The 21,054-nt window shown below is 43.0% G+C and overlaps 1 protein-coding gene across 3 annotated transcripts in view; it reads right to left on the bottom strand.

The window, feature by feature from the left end:
* PTPRG (protein tyrosine phosphatase receptor type G) overlaps positions 1–21,054 on the bottom strand; it is a 393,194-nt gene that overhangs the window by 81,559 nt on the left and 290,581 nt on the right. For all 3 annotated transcript variants that reach the window (XM_075183332.1, XM_075183334.1, XM_075183333.1), the window contains exons 9-11: positions 15,827–16,011; positions 5,970–6,078; positions 2,702–2,751 (exon numbers count right to left, since the gene is read on the bottom strand). In XM_075183332.1, the coding sequence (XP_075039433.1) occupies positions 2,702–2,751; positions 5,970–6,078; positions 15,827–16,011 (344 nt within the window). The remainder of the gene's footprint in view (positions 1–2,701; positions 2,752–5,969; positions 6,079–15,826; positions 16,012–21,054) is intronic.

The raw sequence follows: 21,054 nt of genomic DNA, 5'->3' as shown, positions 1-21,054 counted from the left end.
TGGTTCTAGCAACAAAACTAATTTTCTGCACGGAGGTTTTAATTACACTTGTGTCCACCGGATGTCACCATTGTGTTATATTCCCCTCTGTAAAGCGCAGACTACATGACACAAAGCTGGCACAGGCCGGGAAATAAGGATTTCCTAACAACGTTCAATTCGCTTCCTCCGGACACAGAGTTTAAGGTGCAAACCAAAACTTGGATGCGAAGTGCTACCTGCTGTTGTTTTTATGGCTGTTACCGCTTAAAAAAAAATAAAAAATATATATATATATATATATATATATATATATATATATATTAACTTCACATCACAGTTGGGCAATGTTTATTTTTCCTGGGGACACGCTATATAGACAGATTTTTTTTCAAAAAAGTCAAAATCTTAAATCTTTATTTGAAAAAGGAAATGAAACAACCAAAAACCTCAAATATTATTGTTGAGCAACTATGCAAAGCATATATCTATGAGGCAGATTCAATTCCCTGAGTTGTTGTTTAGAACAACGCGGCCAACGCATTATTACCGTTACTACGGTAATCTTAACACAGATTTCTGCTCACAGAGCTGCGTTGAAATTACCGTAGTAATGGTAATAATGCACAGCTAATAACGTAGTAACAGTAATTAATTGAATCTGTCCTAATATCCTTGTCCCTATATTTCACATTTACTGCCAGTTGTGCAGGTTTTTTTCGGAGCAAAAGCCCATATGCGCCATTCTGTAGCATTTTTGTGGCCCTTAGTGGACTTTTATATCGTTTAATTATCAGGAGGTATTTATAACATATTATAGAATCCAAAGGGGGCTATTCAATTGGCGGCGGGATCGCCGAAAATCCTGCGCTCAAAGAATATTACCATTAATACGGTAATTACTCGCTGGATTTCAGCGCGAGCTGAAATCCAGCGAGTAAATTGCCGTATTAACGGTTTTCCCGCGCAGGATTACCGTATTAACGGTAATATTCTTTGAGCGCGGGATTTTCGGCGATCCCGCCATCAATTGAATACCCCACTAAGAGTGTTAATGTGTACAGATATAGTACGTATACATGGGTAAATACACATATCATGGTGGCTAAATGGTTAGTACTTCTGCCTTACAGCACTGGGGTCATGAGTTTAATTCCCGACCATGGCCTTATCTGTGTGGAGTTTGTATGTTCTCACCGTGTTTGCGTGGGTTTCCTCCGGGTGCTCCGGTTTCCTCCCACACTCCAAAAACATACTAGTAGGTTAATTGGCTGCTATCAAAATTGACCTTAGTGTGTGTGTGTGAATTTAGACTGTAAGCTCCAATGGGGCAGGGACTGATGTGAGTTCTCTGTACAGCGCTACGGAATCAGTGGCGCTCTATAAATAAATGGTGATGATGATTATTAAATCTATATTATATATATATCTATATCTCTCTCTTTATATACACACACATGCACACACCAGTAATTATAACAAGATGTTTGTATGAGGTGATCCTTATATCACTGACTGATATGGAATCCATAATGGAACACACTCAAAATGAGTCATGTGACAAGTGGGTGGGGCCTGGTATGTACAGAAGGACACTAACAGGTAAGAGCAATAGACGCACCTTAAATGTGGAATAACAAAAACCTGACGAGATTGCGATATCACCATGACCCACTGTGACACATATTAAACCATGTCTCATTCCCAGCTTTCTACAAGCAACCATGTGCCAGGGCAAAGCTGGCACAGACAGGCCCATTAGATGGAGCAAGCCACTAATTAAGTATTCTGTTGGGAGTTCAGAGTTGCGGGCCAGTGAGGGACATTAATCATACAGCGGCAGCTTGCAATGATCACCATTAATATATGAGCCCCCTCCTCTCCTTCTGACCTCCCGCAGGCCAGTTTCACTGTTTAAATGTCACCTATCAGTCAGGATTTAAGAGACCTGTTCTTACTGCAACAAGAACTATGTGGAGATTAAAAAACAAATGTTTGAAAAACAGGAATTTGTGTAATATGCCCCTTCCCGACGCCCCCTCGATCTGCAAGCTCTTAATCTCATGATCCTCCAGGGCTCACAGCCTGAACTTTCAATGTAAACGGCTACATATGGAGGTGGCCAATGCAGCATGTCCAAACACGTGAGCCCTGGAGCATCATGGGACAGCAGGAGGTGGCAGGAGCCAGTTTTAGTGAACTGCTGAGGACTTGGGAAGGGGACACTGCTAGTTAGGGATATGAAAGATAAGTGCTGCTATAAGTCATTGGTTACATCTGTGTATATCTATCTAATCGAGGTAACTGAAATTAAAATTAAGCCGTCTCTCAGCAGTTATGTCAGCCACACGTTTTGTGAACCAGCGGACAGCACAGTGGTTAGCATTGCTGCTTCACAGCGCTTGGGTCATGGGTCATTCAATTACTATCAGAACCCTATCTGTGTGGCTTTTATATGTTCTCCCCATGTTTGCGTGGGGTTTTCCTCCAGGTGCTCAGGTTTCCTCCCACACTCCAAAAACATACTAGTAGGTTAATTGGCTGCTGACAAAATGGACTCTACAGTGTGTGTCAGTGAAGTTAGACTGCAAGCTCCACTGGGCAGGGCTGACGTGATGTGTGAACAGCATGCATAATACGATTGGCGCTATATAAACTATAATGATCATAGTGAGTGACTACAAGTGCATCATACACGCAGGCCTTAGCCTAACATACTTACCACTCCTGTTTTCACAATCCTGGTGCCTTCAAATATCCGGGTTGTATTGGCTGGAAAACAAAAGAAAACAAACAAATGGCACATTAAGATTTAAGCATGAAATCAGTGACACCCCTCACATAGCTTCTGCCCTCCGTGTGCTGTTTACTGGCTCAATAAACTCAGTGGCGCACACAGGGGGGGTTTCTGGGTCTCCAGAAACACCCCCCCCACTCCGCTAAAAAAGTGCCCTACATATCGGCACTGTCCTATACAGCAGCCGCAGCGCTGTCTAAGAAGCGTCAGCAGCGGTGCTGTATAGTACAGTGCAGCTGAAACGGAGCTGCCGCACATCTCTAGGGTTTTTCTTTTTTCGGGGGTGGAGGAAACCCCCCCTGAAAAATCCTCTGTGCGCCCCTGAAACCTATAAAGCTGCTTTATAGAAATGATCCCACACCTGGGGTTCAGGAACACAGCACATTAAAGTGATCTGAATGAAGTCTGATTATGGGGGAAGCATGTTCTTTCTATTTAGACCAGATTTCCAGTTAGTAAGTGAAGGACACCGCAGGCAGTAATAAAATGACTGACAAGAGAGGACATTCGCTTAGTGTGACACAGAATACGAGGTCAATGTCAAACATCTTAACTCGCACGGTATGGAAACTTTTACATACACACATGTAACTGCATTATTCAAGCCAGGTTAAAGAACAGGTTTATAAAAAGTACCATGTGCTGCTTAAAGACTTTGGGGGCATATTTAACAAACTGCGGGTTTAATAAAAAATAATATAAAAAGAAGAGGAGATGTTGCCTATAGCAACCAGAATCTAGTATTTAGTGCAGTCTACAAAATGACATCTAGAATCTGATTGGTTGCTATAGGCAACATCTCCACTTTTTCAAATCCGCAGTTTAGTAAATATACCCCTTTGTTCGTTTTTTACAGCCGACACAAATACCAAAGCATCAATTTGCATATTGCTCTAAATCGGATTCCAGTGACACCCCTCCCATTCCTGTACGCATAGATTTACGTAGGATGAGCTCGCTGGGGACGTATTTTGTTTAATAAACGGTGATAACTAGGTTTAAAAAGTAAAGGAGTCTTTTGTAATAAAAATCCCATTGAGTGCGATCCCTAAAGGTGAACTTTGTACTGGTTACAATACTCCCGTCTGCCTGGTTATTAATGGTCATGTTCGCAAGCTCGGCTACTCTCATGTTCTCCATTCTGGTTGGGTCACCAGTAAAGAAAGTTCCAGTGCTTGGGGTAAGTAACGTTCTCTAGCTTTGGCCCTCTCTAGAGCCAACAACAGATGCACTAATTAAGTTTAACAGATTGATTTAGGATCTTATGTGAAGACTTGCAAGTTCAGCAGCTCTCGCTCCATTACTCCTCTGTAGGGGCTGTCAGCAGGCAGTGTCTATCCAGATTCATTTTCAGGTTTACCATCCATGAAAACATTAACTTTTTCCAGTCTACAAAATATCCTGTAAATATTTGCTTAATTTAGTATTTTTCAGCAACAATGCCAGGCTTGTCATTCGTGTTGCCGGCGCCTGCCAATCCCACGTCTCTCACTAACTGCTCACACATTGTCGAACACAAAGTTAATTTATTCTTGCATATCTTAATTACAAAATGTAACACGCCTATTTGATTTCCGACAGCTTGGTTATTTTTTTTTTTTTTTAGATTCTAATTGGAAATCTAGGAAATTAACCTGATTTTGACAATATGGGAGATCCAAATATAGTATAATCCTAGATTAAACTAATACTTCCAACACAAGGATTTCAATCTGTGAGGATCTAAAATATATGATCAACAACGGGGTATTTTCTAGGTGGGAGCAACATTTTGTTCCTTATCTTTACGCGCTGCTACCATAAACTACTGTTGGCGGGGGCCTAAAGAGTAATGACCAAAGAATAAAACGATGGCCAACTCTACTCCCATATCGTATAGCATAGCTCACTTCATCCTTTTGGCCCTAAACAGAGTTACCATAATACAGAAAAGAGAATGGACAAACACTATCATTCTAATTGCTCCTTTTGACAATAATAAAATCACACACACACAAAAAAAAATGAGTTATGGTGCAAATATAGAATTTTCTCAATACATTTACTTCATGGTGATCTTTTTAAAGGCAAATGCGTACCATTGGCTAAAACTATAATTCTATTATACAGCCCAAATGACTGGCATATTATTGACAGCATGAACGAACAGTGCCAAACACAGTTTACTAACCTGTGCCCTGTACATTATAGCCTATTACGTCAGCAGTGTCCATACATCTTACCACAGCTCTGTTGTGATTGGCTACGGGGTCCTATACTCTGAATGGTGCATCAATTATGGAGCTGCTTTATTCTGATTGGCTGTCACCACTGTATTTAATAAGATGATGCTGTTCTTCCTAAGTGCTGACACTGTGCATCGATTGTCTGTCTATGGCTAATCAGACTACAGCGCCCATGACTACTCTAAGCAGCCGAACTGCGTTCATCCTCTAGGAGCTGCCTCTTAAAAATAAATAAGGAGTTTAACAACAACGACGCGTTGGCGCAGTGGTCGGGGCGAGGCGTTGGCGCAGTGGCCGGGGCAAGGCGTTGGCGCAGTGGCCGGGGCAAGGCGTTGGCGCAGTGGCCGGGGCAAGGCGTTGGCGCAGTGGCCGGGGCAAGGCGTTGGCGCAGTGGCCGGGGCAAGGCGTTGGCGCAGCACCTTCCCACTTTCTTACACATGGACACCGAGATCTTGCCTCAGCCTAGCATACAGCTAGTTGGCTAAGTTGTGGCAACCAGGGGGTTAACCGTGTCTGTGACAATTAGTCAATCGTGGGATCTACAGTCCTACACCGTCACACAAGTGGGTAGGTCACCGCTTAGTTGCGTTAGGACGACTCTGCTTAATATACACTACCCCTAACTAAATAGGACCTTCTCTTCCACCACCATCTGAAGCCAGGACATGGACCATGCTACGGCTCACACAGCTGGAGGACTCAATCTGTGCAGTAATCTTCAATGCCACTCTACTGCAGAGGACTGAAAGATTATAATATTGAGCTGATCACAACAGGAAGCTTCCCTGGCCCTATTCAACACACAGGGGAAGCTGCAGGACACCCCCCCTCTAACATTCGAATGCTCGGATTGGCTGTAGGTCCTTCTAGCTCTGTCTGCAGCAAAACTGGTTACACGGGGAGACAAAGAAGGAATACAACAGGTGCTAGGACCCTGGGTCAGACATCTACAAATTATCCACTCTTACCTTGAAAAAGCATAGTCTGGCTGAAGTCACTGCGCATGTCATTCCGACACACTGCTTGCACTCTGAACAGGTAGAGGATGTCAGGCGAGACGTGGTTAATGAAGGCTTTCTGTTGTAAGAGAGAGAGAGAGATAGCGCAGTTTGTTAGCAGCGCTGAGACGTATTCCTCAGCTGGGAACAGTCCCCATCACATTCTGTACTGTACAGCATTTATATATTCACATCACACTCTAAAACACTCGCCCAAAAAGGCTCCAAGTCCCTAAATACACTACAAGGTATTAATTTAAAACTGTCATGGATGTCATTAAAAAAGCAATTTTAAGAGCTCAATAATGCTCGGCTTCACAAAGAAACGTCGGAAAATATTTATGCGGCCAATAAAATGATAGATCAGTTGGAATCTATGTATTTTTTCACTTGTTTGTCTCTCTGGCTTTTATGCCTTTTTTTTATGGAGCAATAAAACCGATGAAGTGTCTGTGCTACATGGCCAAGCCAAAGGCGATATCATAAGTAGCCCCCGTAAATAAGGAGCGCAGAGCACACCCCTCTCTACCTCAATTTACTTTTCAAGTAGAACATTGAAATGTCCTTTGTAAAAGGAGGAGAATACAGAGAATGCAGAAGATCGTCACCAGGAGTTAGAGACGTGTGTATACCACAGACCATACACAAACCGACTCCACCCGTTTTATATAGAAGGATATTAACCTTTAACAACAGACTTTTCTATTTACACTAGGGATGTGCACCGGCGACTTTTGAGGTCTCGTGTTTTGTGTTTTGGATCCGGATTTTCGTTATTTTTGAGGTTCGGATTTGTCTCGCAAAACACTTGACGAAAGGTCTCGGTTCGGATTTAAGGTATTGGATTCGGATTTTTTTTGAAAAAAACATAAAAAGTTTAAAAATCAAGTTTTTGGGCTTATTTTCACTCCTAGGCTATTATTAACCTCAATAACATTCAATAACAAGCATTTCCACTAATTTACAGTGTATTCTGAACACCTCACAATATAGTTATTAGTCCAAAACGTTGCAACAAGGTATCTTTCTGGACTGCGTAGAGGAGTGGGTCACCACAATATATATTAAAAACCCTGAACTTTTATGATTCGCACCAATAATTGTACCTGGACTGCGTAGAGGAGTGGGTCACCACAATATATTAAAAACCCTGAACTTTTATGAATCGCACCAATATATGTACCTGGACTGCGTAGAGGAGTGGGTCACCACAATATCTTAAAAACCCTGAACTTTTATGAATCGCACCAATAAATGTACCTGGACTGCGTAGAGGAGTGGGTCACCACAATATATTAAAAACCCTGAACTTTTATGAATCGCACCAATAAATGTACCTGGACTGCGTAGAGGAGTGGGTCACCACAATATATTAAAAACCCTGAACTTTTATGAATCGCACCAATAAATGTACCTGGACTGCGTAGAGGAGTGGGTCACCACAATATCTTCAAAAACCCTGAACTTTTATGAATCGCACCAATAAATGTACCTGGACTGCGTAGAGGAGTGGGTCACCACAATATATTAAAAACCCTGAACTTTTATGAATCGCACCAATAAATGTACCTGGACTGCGTAGAGGAGTGGGCACTGGGCACCACAATAAAATATATAAAAAACCTTCAACAGGTCTGCATTACACTACACATACGGCTGCTCCTCCATCCTCTCCATCATATACATGTTGGAGTTTTAGCGTGTGACAACCTCTTGTTTTTGATAATGTCAGTGCATTTTGAATATTTTTCAATTTGCCCCACACCACTGAATGTACTTTATCTATGATACGCATCTATCTATCTTGACTGCGTAGTGTGGTGGCCCCGGTACACAATTTGGTACCGAGGCCACAATATAATTAAAAAACCCTCCACGTGTCAGAATTCCACCAAACAAGTATCTGGACTGCGTAGTGGGGTGGCCCCGGTACCCAACTTGATACCGGGGCCACAATAAAATAAATACACCCTCCACGTGTCAGAATTCCACCAAACAAGTATCCGGACTGCGTAGTGGGGTGGCCCCGGTACCCAACTTGATACCGGGGCCACAATAAAATAAATACACCCTCCACGTGTCAGAATTCCACCAAACAAGTATCTGGACTGCGTAGTGGGGTGGCCCCGGTACCCAACTTGATACCGGGGCCACAATAAAATAAATACACCCTCCACGTGTCAGAATTCCACCAAACAAGTATCTGGACTGCGTAGTGGGGTGGCCCCGGTACCCAACTTGATACCGGGGCCACAATAAAATAAATACACCCTCCACGTGTCAGAATTCCACCAAACAAGTATCTGGACTGCGTAGTGGGGTGGCCCCGGTACCCAACTTGATACCGGGGCCACAATAAAATAAATACACCCTCCACGTGTCAGAATTCCACCAAACAAGTATCTGGACTGCGTAGTGGGGTGGCCCCGGTACCCAACTTGATACCGGGGCCACAATACCTCCTCCAAACATGCTACAGACAATTCGTCATTGAGATCCCATTAAGTATGTTAAAGACAGACAGGGTCCAAGTGTTATTAGTTGACTTTGTAAAGAAAAAAACTGTCCCTGTTGCACATAGTCGTGCAATGAAGACTTACTTTTTCATTTAAAGGCACGATCTTTCAAGTGTAGTGTTTGTAAGTCTAAGTCATATTATACTTTTGGTAAAATTGGTTTTTTTTGTTCCTCTTTATGTTAATTAATTAGTAATAGAATTAAAGTAGGAAATAGAATTAAATAGAATTAAAGTAGGAAATAGAGTGGTATAGAGTTGTAGTGTGGTATAGATAGAGTGGTCCACACAATATAATAATAAAACCCTCAACTGGTCTGAATTCCACCAAACAAGTATCTTGACTGCGTAGTGTGGTGGCCCCGGTACACAATTTGGTACCGAGGCCACAATATAATTTAAAAACCCTCCACGTGTCGGAATTCCACCAAACAAGTATCTGGACTGCATAGTGGGGTGGCCCCGGTACCCAATTTGATACCGGGGCCACAATACCTCCTCAAAACATGCTCCAGACAATTCGTCATTGACAGACCCCAGACAGACAGGGTCGTAGTGTTATTGTTTGACTTTGTAAACCCAAAAAAATGTCCCTGTTGCACTTGCACATAGTCGTGCAATGAAGACTGACTTTTTCATTTAAAGGCACGATCTTTAAAGTGTCAGAAAGAGAGAGAAGACACAGGAGAGGAGAGTTGTAGCTGGGGACCTGGGGTGGAAGCTCCCAGGCTCCCCCAGCATTGCCTGGAAGTCTGAGCGTGGTGACTGAGCCAGGGCAAGGAATGTGTGCCCTGGATGAGGGGGAGAACTCCATGCCACTATAGTGAACCCAAGAGAGAGGGGGACACTGCACATGGAAGAGGCCCTGGAGTGAGGGCTGCTACAAGAGGCATGGTAGCTGTAGTGTCAGATCCTGAGGCTGAGAGTACACAGAGTGACGTGTCAGAGCACAGGAGACATTATCCCCGCAGAGGAGGGATGAGCTGCAGTTGAGAGGTCTGCTGTTGAAATAGGACATGCACACTTTAACAAACCAATCATTTCAGCGACAGGGCCTACCAAACAACTTTGACTGAAATGATTGGTTTGTTTGGGCCCCCACACCAAAAAAGCTATTCATCTCTCCCTGTACAGACTAAACAGGCTCTACTGAGGCAAGATGTCGTCCTCATCCTCAACCTCTGATTCCTCTCCCCCTACAGTGTGTACTTCCTCCTCATCACACATTATCAATTCGTCCCCGCTGGACTCCACAACCACAGGTCCCTCTGTAGTATCTGGAGGGCAGTGCTGTACTTCATTGAGGAATTGATTATTCATTTTTATAAACATCATTTTTTCAACGTTGTGAGGAAGCAACCTCCTTCGCCGCTCACTGACCAGGTTCCCCGCTGCACTAAAAACTCTTTCCGAGTACACACTGGAGGGGGGACAACTCAGGTAAAATAGAGCCAGTTTGTACAGGGGCTTCCAAACTGCCTTTTTTTCCTGCCAGTAACAATATGGACTGTCTGACATGTCTACTTGGATGGTGTCAGCAAAGTAATCATCCACAATTTTTTCTATTGTGACAGCATCCAATGCAGCGAGAGTAGACATGTCTGCAATGGTTGGCAGGTCCTTCAGTCCGGACCAGATGTTATCAGCATCCCCGCCAGTGCCTCTTTTGGGAAAACTGAGCTTTTTCCTCGCAGCCATAGATGTGGAAGAAAATGAGGGTGGAGCTGTTGGCATGTCACGGTCCTCTTCAGAGGACAATCTCCTGACCAGCAGGTCTTTGCACCGCTGTAGATTTGTGTCCGCCGGAAACAGAGACACAACATACGCTTTAAACCGAGGATCGAGCACGGTGGCCAGAATGTATTCCTCTGACTTTAAAAGAGTGACCACCCTCGGATCCTGGCAAAGCGTACGAAGGGCTACATCCACAAGAGCTACATGCTTGCTGTAATCGCAATGGCTTACCAGCTCCTCCCTCACTTTCTCCAGCTGCTTCTGCAACAGCCTGATCAGGGGAATGACCTGACTCAAGCTGGCAGTGTCGGAACTGACTTCTCGTGTGGCAAGTTCAAATGGCTGCAGAACCTTGCACAACACGGAAATCAGTCTCCACTGCGCTTGACTCAGGCGCATCCCCACTCCTTTGCCTATGTCGTAGGTGGCTGTGTAGGCCTGAATGGCCTTTTGCTGCTCCTCCATCCTCTGCAGCATATAGAGGGTGGAGTTCCAGCGCGTCACAACCTCTTGTTTGAGGTGATGGCAGGGCAGGTTCAAGCTTTTTTGATGTGCCTCTAGTCTGCGGTAGGCACTGGCTGAATGCCGAAAGTGTCCAGCAATTTTGCGGGCCACCGCAAGCATCTCCTGCACACCCCTGTCACTCTTGAGGTAATGCTGCACCACCAAATTAATGGTGTGGGCAAAACATGGGACGTGCTGGAAATTGCCCATATTTAATGCCCGCACAATGTTACTGGCATTGTCTGACACCACAAATCCCCATGAGAGTCTAAGTGGGGTAAGCCACTGGGAGATAATTTCCCTCATTTTCTCTAATATGTTGGCAGCGTTGTGCCTCTTATTAAAGCCTGTAATGCACAATGTTGCCTGCCTTTGCATGAGCAGCCATTTTGTAGATGCTGCTACTGATGCAGCTGTTGCTGTTGCTGCGGAAGGGGATGCATCTACCCAGTGGGCTGTCACAGTCATATAGTCCTTCGTTTGCCCAGAACCACTTGTCCACATGTCCGTGGTTAAGTGGACAGTGGGTACAACCGCATTTTTAAGAGCACTGAGGACACTTGATCGTACTTCTCTGTACATTTTTGGTATCGCCTGCCTAGTGAAGTGGAATCTCGAGGGGATTTGGTACCGGGGACACAATACCTCCATCAACCCTCTAAATCCCACTCCACTGATGGCGGACACCGGGCGCACGTCTAACACCAACATTGCAGTTACAGCCGCAGTTATACGCTTTGCAATAGGGTGACTACTATCGTATTTGGTGGTCATGGCAAACGACTGTTGGACGGTCAATTGTTTGGTGAAAGACTTAGCGGTCTTACGACTTCCCCTCTGGGAAGATGACCGACTAACAGCAGCAACAGCAGCAGTGGCAGTAGTAGGCGTACCGCTGCAGGATTCCTCAGATGAATCCCGTATTGAGGAGGACTCAGTCTGGCTGGTGACTTGGGCTGCAGGACTGAATCTGATGGAGATTGTGGAGGAAGTTGACGAGGAGGGTGTTGCTGGTGTGTATCCAACTGGACCACGGGATTTAGGTGTCCCTGTACCAATGAGGGTCCTAGCCCCAGTTCCTGAACTAACCACTGAACTATGAAGGTTATTCAGGTGACGTATAAGGGAGGATGTTCCTAGGTGGGCAAGATCCTTACCCCTGCTTATTTGAGCTTTACATAAGCTACATATTGCCATACATTGGTTGTCTGGATTTGGATAAAAATAACTCCAGACCGAAGAGGTGCATTTTTTGGTCTTCTGACCAGGCATGACGATGGGCTTTTTCATCCCATGGACATCAGCTGTTTCTCCCCCTGGTGCCTCATTTACAATAACCACATCACCATCCTCATCATCAAGTTCCTCCACAGCGCCAGCTACATCATCAATAGCCTCCTCCCGAGCCACCTCTTCCCGTACAGTGATGGGAAGGTCAGGCTTGACAACCACCAACACCCTTGGACTCGCCTTGGGGATTTGTGATAATTTCTCTTTAGAAGGCAGAGTTGTTTGCTGTTTTGTTGCTGACAGCATAACTCTCTTCAATTTTTTGTAGGGGGGGGGAGGAGGAGGAGGGCTAAGATCCGTGGGTGAAGCTGAACCACTAGTCATGAACACGGGCCAGGGCCTAAGCCGTTCCTTGCCACTCCGTGTCGTAAATGGCATATTGGCAACTTTACGTTTCTCCTCAGATGATTTTAAGTTTCTCTTTTTGCTACTTTTTCTTAACTTGGGCTTTTTGGATTTTACATGCCCGGTACTACGAGATTGGGCATCGGGCTTGGAAGACGACGTTGATGGCATTTCATCGTCTATGTCATGACTAGTGGCAGCAGCTTCAGCATTAGGAGGAAGTGGGTCTTGATCTTTCCCTACTTTATCCTCCAAATTTTTGGTCTCCATTATATGTAGCACAAGATACTGCAGAATGTGTGAACTTGGTAATATTGCAGTACCAATGGACTTATAATGCTGGATTGGTTTTGCAAATTTGGTTATAATTATTATATATATTTTTTTTTTTTAAATTTTTTATTTTTTTTTACTTTTTTTTTATTTTTTACAAACTTGGGAATAATGGGGAAATAACTATGCCCTTAGAAGCACAGAGCACAGGACACAGCACCACTGGACTGAACAGGACACGGCACAGGACCCAGCAGCACTACGGAACTCAGCAGGACAGAGCACAGGACACAGCACCACTGGACTGATACTGCAGAATGTGTAAACTTTGTAATATTGCAGTACCACTGGACTTTTACTGCTGAATGTGTGAACTTGGTAATATTGCAGTACCAATGGACTTATAATGCTGGATTGGTTTTGCAAATTTGGTTATAATTATTATATATTTTTTTTTTTTTAAAATTTTTATTTTTTTTTACTTTTTTTTTATTTTTTACAAACTTGGGAATAATGGGGAAATAACTATGCCCTTAGAAGCACAGAGCACAGGACACAGCACCACTGGACTGAACAGGACACGGCACAGGACCCAGCAGCACTACGGAACTCAGCAGGACAGAGCACAGGACACAGCACCACTGGACTGATACTGCAGAATGTGTAAACTTTGTAATATTGCAGTACCACTGGACTTTTACTGCTGAATGTGTGAACTTGGTAATATTGCAGTACCAATGGGCTTATACTGCAGGATTGGTTGTGAAAATTTTGTGGTAATTAAAAAATATTAAAGTAGTTTTTGGTATTTTATAAAAAAAACTTTTTTTTATTTTTTTAAACACAGGGGAATATTGGGGAAATAACTATGCCCTTAGAAGCACAGAGCACAGGACACAGCACCACTGGACTGAACAGGACACAGCACAGGACCCAGCAGCACCACTGACCTCAGAAGGACAGAGCACAGCACACAGCACCACTGGACTGATACTGCAGAACACAGCACAGCACAGCACAGCACAGCACAGCACAGCACTAAACAGCACAGCACAGCACTAAACAGCACAGAACTAAACAGCACAGAACTAAACAGCACAGAGGACCACCTAACACACCCTCCCTCTACCCTGATCAATGCCCGAGTGAAGATGGCGGCGACTAGCGGGGAATTTATAGGATCCGAGTATCGCGAGATCCGACAACGGGATTATGAGTCAGAGCCTCAGTTTCACTTTTGAATTTGGCGCCAATACCCGGATCTGTCTCGGATCCGACTCGGATCCGCAACGTTCGGGTGGGCTCGGATTTCAGAAATCCGAGCGCGCTCATCCCTAATTTACACATCCTTTATTTTATTTTTTGCATTTATATGACTTAAACTGGCCATCTACACTGGCCGGAGAGCCAAGTGGCAGGATCACATGTAAGTCTTGGGCCAACATAAGCCCTCCCCTTAATACACCCAAACTTGGCCCATTCTTAAGAATCATCCCTTCTGAGGTGCGCGATTCAGGACTGTCCTGATGAAATTTGGACGGTTGGGAGGATGTTAGACACGTTGGAGGGCGATATTTTGTGAACTTAATCGAGAGTAAAGAATATCGCCCAGGGATTCACCGATGCCACATTGAGGTCATTAGCTTACAGTGAATTGATAGGCTGTATCCTTCCCAAAATCGGTCCAGGGCACAAAAATGGCTGCCCTCCACTGTGACAAATGCACTTTGAATCAATGGGACCTTAGCAGTGTTTCCTTCTAACGCTTCCTCATTTACAGTGTCGGACAGGAGTGCGGATGTGGTATTGTGGTTGGTCAAAGGATAAATATCTAGAAAATTAATAATAATTAATTATAATAATAACAAATAAATGGTTTGCATGGCACGCTCTACTGAAGACCATTCCCACATCCGAGATTAGTATTGTTCAACGATATTACTATTGTTTACTATTCGATTGTATTGGACCTTGTCACAATACCTGCCAACACCTATAAAAGAAAATATAGGTAACATAAAAATTCTATTAATAGGAAAAGATTAAGCAGATTGTGCAGGAACAAAATATAAAGATATGCTGTTATGTATTAGATATTTTGTCATACGTATCAAAACAATACTTTACAAAGAAAACACGATACATTCCAAGCAAACTACATTCCTTTTGGCTTTATGGGATATGTAGATTGACAGTGATATGAACTTTAGTCTCTGGACTGGTTGCTTTCACTAATTATTGTGCTCATTTTACAACCCCCTCCTAAATCCCTAGTGATTATGTAGTTCTGACAAAGAGAAAGGTTCTGGAACATTGTAACCTTGTGCGTCTGTCAATTGATTCCTTTTCAAATCTGTGAACGTGACCCAGATAACAACATCTAGCGGGGGAACAGAGAATAAATATGATAATGAAGAAAAGTAATCTTTATCTGGGAGTGTTATTGTACAACGCACCGAGCGGGCCCAGAGGACTGTGCATTCAGAAAACAAACACATAAAAAAGTAAGAAGTCATTAGATTTCATGGTGTAACCCGCATCTTTAGATTAACATTAGAATACGCTCTCTGTAACCTGGGAGTGTTCCACTCCTTACAAGGGCAAAGCGACGTGTGCTGGTTTAGAGACAAAAATGCTGAACTGGGGAAATCTTAAAATAGTGTAGAACTGAAATATTTGCATTGAAAGGCAATTCAGCAAAGTAATTTCTCTCTGACTGGTCAAATCTTTATTTAACCCGTATGTTCTGGAGATCGTCACCCAAATACTGTTGGGACCTAGAATTTGTTTTTTCGTAGATGACAGAAGACCCCAGTTTGCAACATGGACGATGGCTCTAAAGCAACATTTCAGGTAATCCCCTCCTTAGGATTCCTAGAGTGTCTGAGCCCACCAGATATCTTGTGTGCGCCCCTAGGGAGATACTATCCCTGGAAGATCTTCACATTTAAGATGTGAGACAAGCATATAGGTATCAGAAGGGTCATATACATGTGTCAGAAATTGGCACCATCGAATTGGAAGAGGACCCAACCAGAAGAATAGGGAGATGCCACCTAACTTCACCAAACTTCATCAGAGTTGTCCAGACCAGTGTCTCATAGAGGAAGAGAGAGTTACAGGAAGATTCTTAGTTGTAATTTATAATCTGCCAGGATGACATTACCAGTTCTTTGTCACTGTCCTTAGTGTAGGTCTTCTCCTTCTCGTTATCATTTCTGGTCCAGCTGTAGGACACCATGTAGTTCATAATGGGAGGGTGGTAGACAATGTCCGGCTGGTTCCAGGTCACCAGTAAAGCCGTCTTGTTTACTGGTTGTACTTTCATGTTAACCGGTGGGGTACTGCAGACTGGAATGCAAAACACACAGTTTTATTTATTAGTGGATCACTGGGTTATCCCAGGACAATGCATCAACGTCTACTTCCAATCAATCGCTTAAATATCATTATAAATCATAAACACTATATATCTCTCTATTTCTCTCTCTAACCCTGGAATGTTCCTTATATGGTGAATAGTGATGCCATTACTTAAATTTGGAGAATAAAGGCTATATTTGGAGACTAGTGATATCGATCTATTACATAACTCGTTAAGCCAAAACACATCTGGATATAAAGATATGTAATCAACTTGCTTTGTTTCAGACTTAAAATTGTGTATTATAAGAAATATACCATGATGATCTTTCTCAAATGGACAGGGGCGTATTGGAATTGCCAAGTGCAAAGAAAAACAACTAAAATAAACAGCTGATCATTCAATTAATAAAGGTGACTGGTACATAGAGACAAGGTGTGATAGGTAATAACACAAATGCAGAAAAATGGCGTAAGTAATTTCAATTATTTCTTGAGTAAACAGAGCCAATTTCACATTCTAAGGAAAAGTTAGCATAATATTGAGATAATCTAGAACTCTGCACATCCGCAAAATATCAGTACTATTCAGTTCTCAATGTATTAGTTCCACATAGCACAATATCACACTTTCAGGGTTAACTCCATCTAAAGTTAAACCTATATCTACAGCTCTTGTACTCTTGGGGTTCTATCATTGTCACTTTTACATAGATACAGTTGTGTTTAAATCCCACAATGCTCAAATTCTGCCGATCAATAAAATGCTGAACTGCAATGCTCATCCATAAACCACCTACAGTTATCTGACAATGCTGTGTACCGTAGTTCAGCTACTGCTGAATGGCAGAACACTGTCTGCCCATCAAACACCAGGACAATCTTGACCAAGCATTTTACCAATCCTTCATGTGTATGATTTCTATCTCCAGAGAGGAAGATAAGATTCGGTAAGTGTTGCTCTGCACCACAACCGCCAACAAACCTTACCGTTCTCACAACTGCACATATATTTCATATGAAAAGCACAGAATGAACAGGAAGATTCTATGATAAATGAGTAACATGAAAGTAATTACATAAATTCTGCTTTTAAAATAAAAAACCTTATTTTAGGTTCTAAACAACCCAATCTAATCAAATTCTATTAATCAAGGGCTTTAATAAGGTACAAGAGTAAAGCCTTCTACAGAAGAGGAGAAATAATAGACCAAGACGACAAAAATTAAAACTGGTGGGTAGCAGGTTTAGGGGAAATTTTAGATAGAATTACTATGCCCGAAAGGGTAGTAGATAAGTGGAATAGCCTCCCAACAGAGTCAGTAGAGGCTAATGTCGCACCTCTGGGACAAAATAAACCCCACCCATGTTCTGCCTAAAAATGGGTACATTTGGCTAAAACTCCACCCACATTTTGTGAAGCCCTGCCTCTTTTGCGTCGCATGAATCAGGGTGTCCCAGCAAAATCGGCACAGTTGGGATGCAATACGCAAAAGGCATTTAACCACACATCATGTAATTTATTGAGGGAAAAAAATAGGAAGATTACATTGGCCGTGGTTGTATTTCTCTGTTAACCCAAAGAATGCCTACGCTCGATGTAAGACTTATCTGGGTATATTAAAATTCTTTAAGAAAAGTTGAGTAAAAGGAATCAGGTGCCAAGTAATATATTGGCATCTATCCACACCTCAGTGTTGGCTGTAGCACTGTGGTATAACATCTACCAATATGGGGCTATCTGGTCTCAAAATAAATAAATAATAATTTTATATGGGATCATGCACCCATTACTGTGAAATATAAAGAAATTGTAAGTCCTCAGGGTCTGTGACCCTATACAGACCCTGAGGACTGTGTGAGGCGATTCGGTCCGGTTGCTGGATGAGGAAGGTACTCGGTGTATTTTATGCAGTCTAGCGGAGATCAATTTGATGGGGGAAGTAAGGAAAGAAGCAAAAGAAAAAAAAACAAGTATTGTTTAAATGCTGTGTATAAACCAGCATGAAATATAGTTGTGTGATATTCTGGCATGGATATTTCCCAACATGGCCACCGTTGTGACAACTATTATTTGCTAACGGGTGACGTCAGAGAGTGACAAAAGATAATGACAAGTGAAGCCATATGCTAAGCGGCCTTAAACTCAGAGGACAGGGTTAACATTTGGTGCTTACCCATTCGGGGTTAAGGCCACTGCAGATCCCAGCCAATAGAATGGCTATGGGAGTGTCCTTAAGGCTATTATAAACCTCCTCCCAAAGCATGCTGGATCCTCTCTCTGCTGGAAATCGCTCCCGCCAATTCTTTATATGTATATTCGTCATATAACCAGTTTCTCTCCTCCTATTCAGAGCAGGCACAGTTGGCAGAAAGCCATTTGTGCGTCTGTGACCAGTTCTTACGGTGCTATCGCTGATTGGCCGCAGGTCACCACTCTCTTCGAAGTACTTTGGCTCTTGGTCCCCTTGTGCGGGGGATCCCTTGACCTGCCTTGTACAGGCACATCATTGCGAGTCCAGAGGAGGCGGAATCATTCTGACGGCAGGTTTAGCACCGGCCAATCGTAAAGGACTTTGGTCCTGGGACCAATGGTTAGTGCCGGATGGCCACACACTCTTTGGTTATTGATATTGGTTGTGCCTCCAAGAAATTTGCCTTCCATTTAATTTTAATAAACTATGACCTTTATTTCGCCAAACTTCTTGTCTTGTGTCTTTATTTTAGCATTAAGCAATTAGGACTTAAGTTGTTATTTGGGTCTATAGCAGCGAAAGTGGAACATCTTCATTCTGGAGTTTATGATATTCATACCACTCATATAGCCTATAATACTATTTTTACAACATGAGAATTAGAGCATTCATTGAAAATCTAACCATGGGAAGTTTTGTTTCACTCACTAAACACAACATCAATTTTCAGCAAGTAAAGAATAAAGTCACTGTAAATACAAAGGACCTTACATATACATTATACATGTGCATAGGCACCACGTGTACACAATGACACGCTCATGCAGAGACGTATTACATACTCCACTGGTTCTAGAATTCCTCTTACGTTAAGGCCGCCATTACTCTTCAACTCTCTAAATAAGCTTCACTCGTCTTCCCATTTTACTGCTCTAAAGCATCAATTCCAAATGACAGTGTGACAGATGCCAAAGACCCAAATCTCAATCTGATCTTGACCACGAGAATGAATGACTCAAAAACGTAGGAGCCTGTTCCTGCCCTCTACCCCGGCAATCCCTTCTATATGCTTTGGTAGTCACTGACAGTTTGAAATTAGATTTAGACTTATACATTAGAACCACCACGCTTACAAATGATCAGCTTCTGCAATATGTGTCAGCCCAATCTCCACTTGTCAGACTCTGTCCCAATCCTTCTATGCCTCTACCACTCACAAAGATATTCTCTTTTTTTCAGGTTGGGCATTAATCATCAAACATAGATGAAACATTCTTATGCCTCTGGTGAAGAACAGCCATATATAATTAGAGATGAGTCAAACTATTAATTTATCATTGTAACTTTTTATTATTATTATTTATTATTAATTTTTATTTATAAGGCGCCACAAGGTGTCCGTAGCGCCATACAGGGACAAACAAATTACAATACAATGGGAGACAGCACAGTACAGTAAACAGTAAGCACAGTAACTCAATAAGCTCAATGCACAGCTAGAGAGGGCGGGGAAGGGGGAAGGAGGATCCGCAAACGACGGGGCCCAAGAAGGAGGGCACGGAAGACAGGGAGACCCCCAGGGGGGAGGAGGGAGCGATAGTGGACGTGGGGTGGAGGACCCTCAAGGAGGAGGGCTAAGTAGCTGGAGAGCAGAGTTAGAAGTGGTGGAAACAGGAGGAGAGATGGCCCTGCTCAGAGGAGTGTACAATCTAAGGGGAGGGGTGGACAGACAGAGAGACGCAGGGGAGAGAGGGAGAGTAGGGGAACGGAGGCAGAAGATAAGGTAGGAAGTTAAGTGGGAGAAAGAAAGGCTTTAAGAAAAAGGTGAGTTTTTAGGGCCCGTTTGAAACTGGACAGATTAGGGGAAGTTCTGATGGAGGGAGGGAGCTTGTGCCAGTGGAGGGGGGCAGCGCGGGCGAAGTCTTGGATACACGCATGGGAGGAGGTTAGTAGATTTGGGGCGATTTGGATGTCTCATATTATTTAAAGTCATGAAAAACACGAGGTTAACACAGTAACCCTCAGTAAAAACAAGAGCTCATTTAAAATGGGTTCTACCTTCAGCGGAAACCCTCTTCAAAACAGATTTGTCTATTTCTGCTGCTATGAGATAGGACAACAGATCTGTAGTGCAGATAAGTGATGGGTAACTGACAGTCCTACGAGTCCTCACCTGCGACCACCAGCTTAGACCTTTATGCCCGGTCAGTCCTTCTCTGTTTTATGCCCCATCAGCATCAAATCTTATTCTTTGTTTTATGCCCCAATGAGATTACCATGGTAACATAGTAACAGTTAATGAGGTTGAAAGGAAAACACCAGGCCATCAAGTTCAACCTATTAGGATCTCCTGTGACCCCCCCCCCCCCCACTTATAATTGAAATTGATTCAAATAAATCAACTGTCAACCTATTTAAATCGGAAAAAATCCCTCCTGACTCATTATCGCAGTCCTATTTCTCCCTGGATCCATTACTGTCCTTTATTTTAATCAACGGTCGTAACTCTGGATATCTTTTTCCGCTAAAAATTTGTCTAACTCTTTCTTAATCATATCATTTGAATCCGCCATCATAACCTTCCGTGACAGTGAATTCCATATCTTGACTGCCCTTACTGTAAAGAACCCCTTCCTTTGCTGGTTGTGATACTTACTCTCCTCTAACCTTAGTGGGTGACCGCGTGTCCTGTGTATAGTCCTTGGGGTAAAAAGTTCCCATTAACGTTCTCTGTATTGACCCTTAATGTATTTGTACATAGTAATCATATCTCCCCTTAGACACCTCTTTTCTAAAGTAAACATGTCTAAACTGGCTAACCTTTCCTCATAACATA

Source organism: Mixophyes fleayi, chromosome 8, assembly GCF_038048845.1.
Source record: "Mixophyes fleayi isolate aMixFle1 chromosome 8, aMixFle1.hap1, whole genome shotgun sequence".
Lineage (NCBI taxonomy): Eukaryota > Metazoa > Chordata > Amphibia > Anura > Limnodynastidae > Mixophyes > Mixophyes fleayi.
This window is presented reverse-complemented; position numbering and strand designations above follow the sequence as displayed.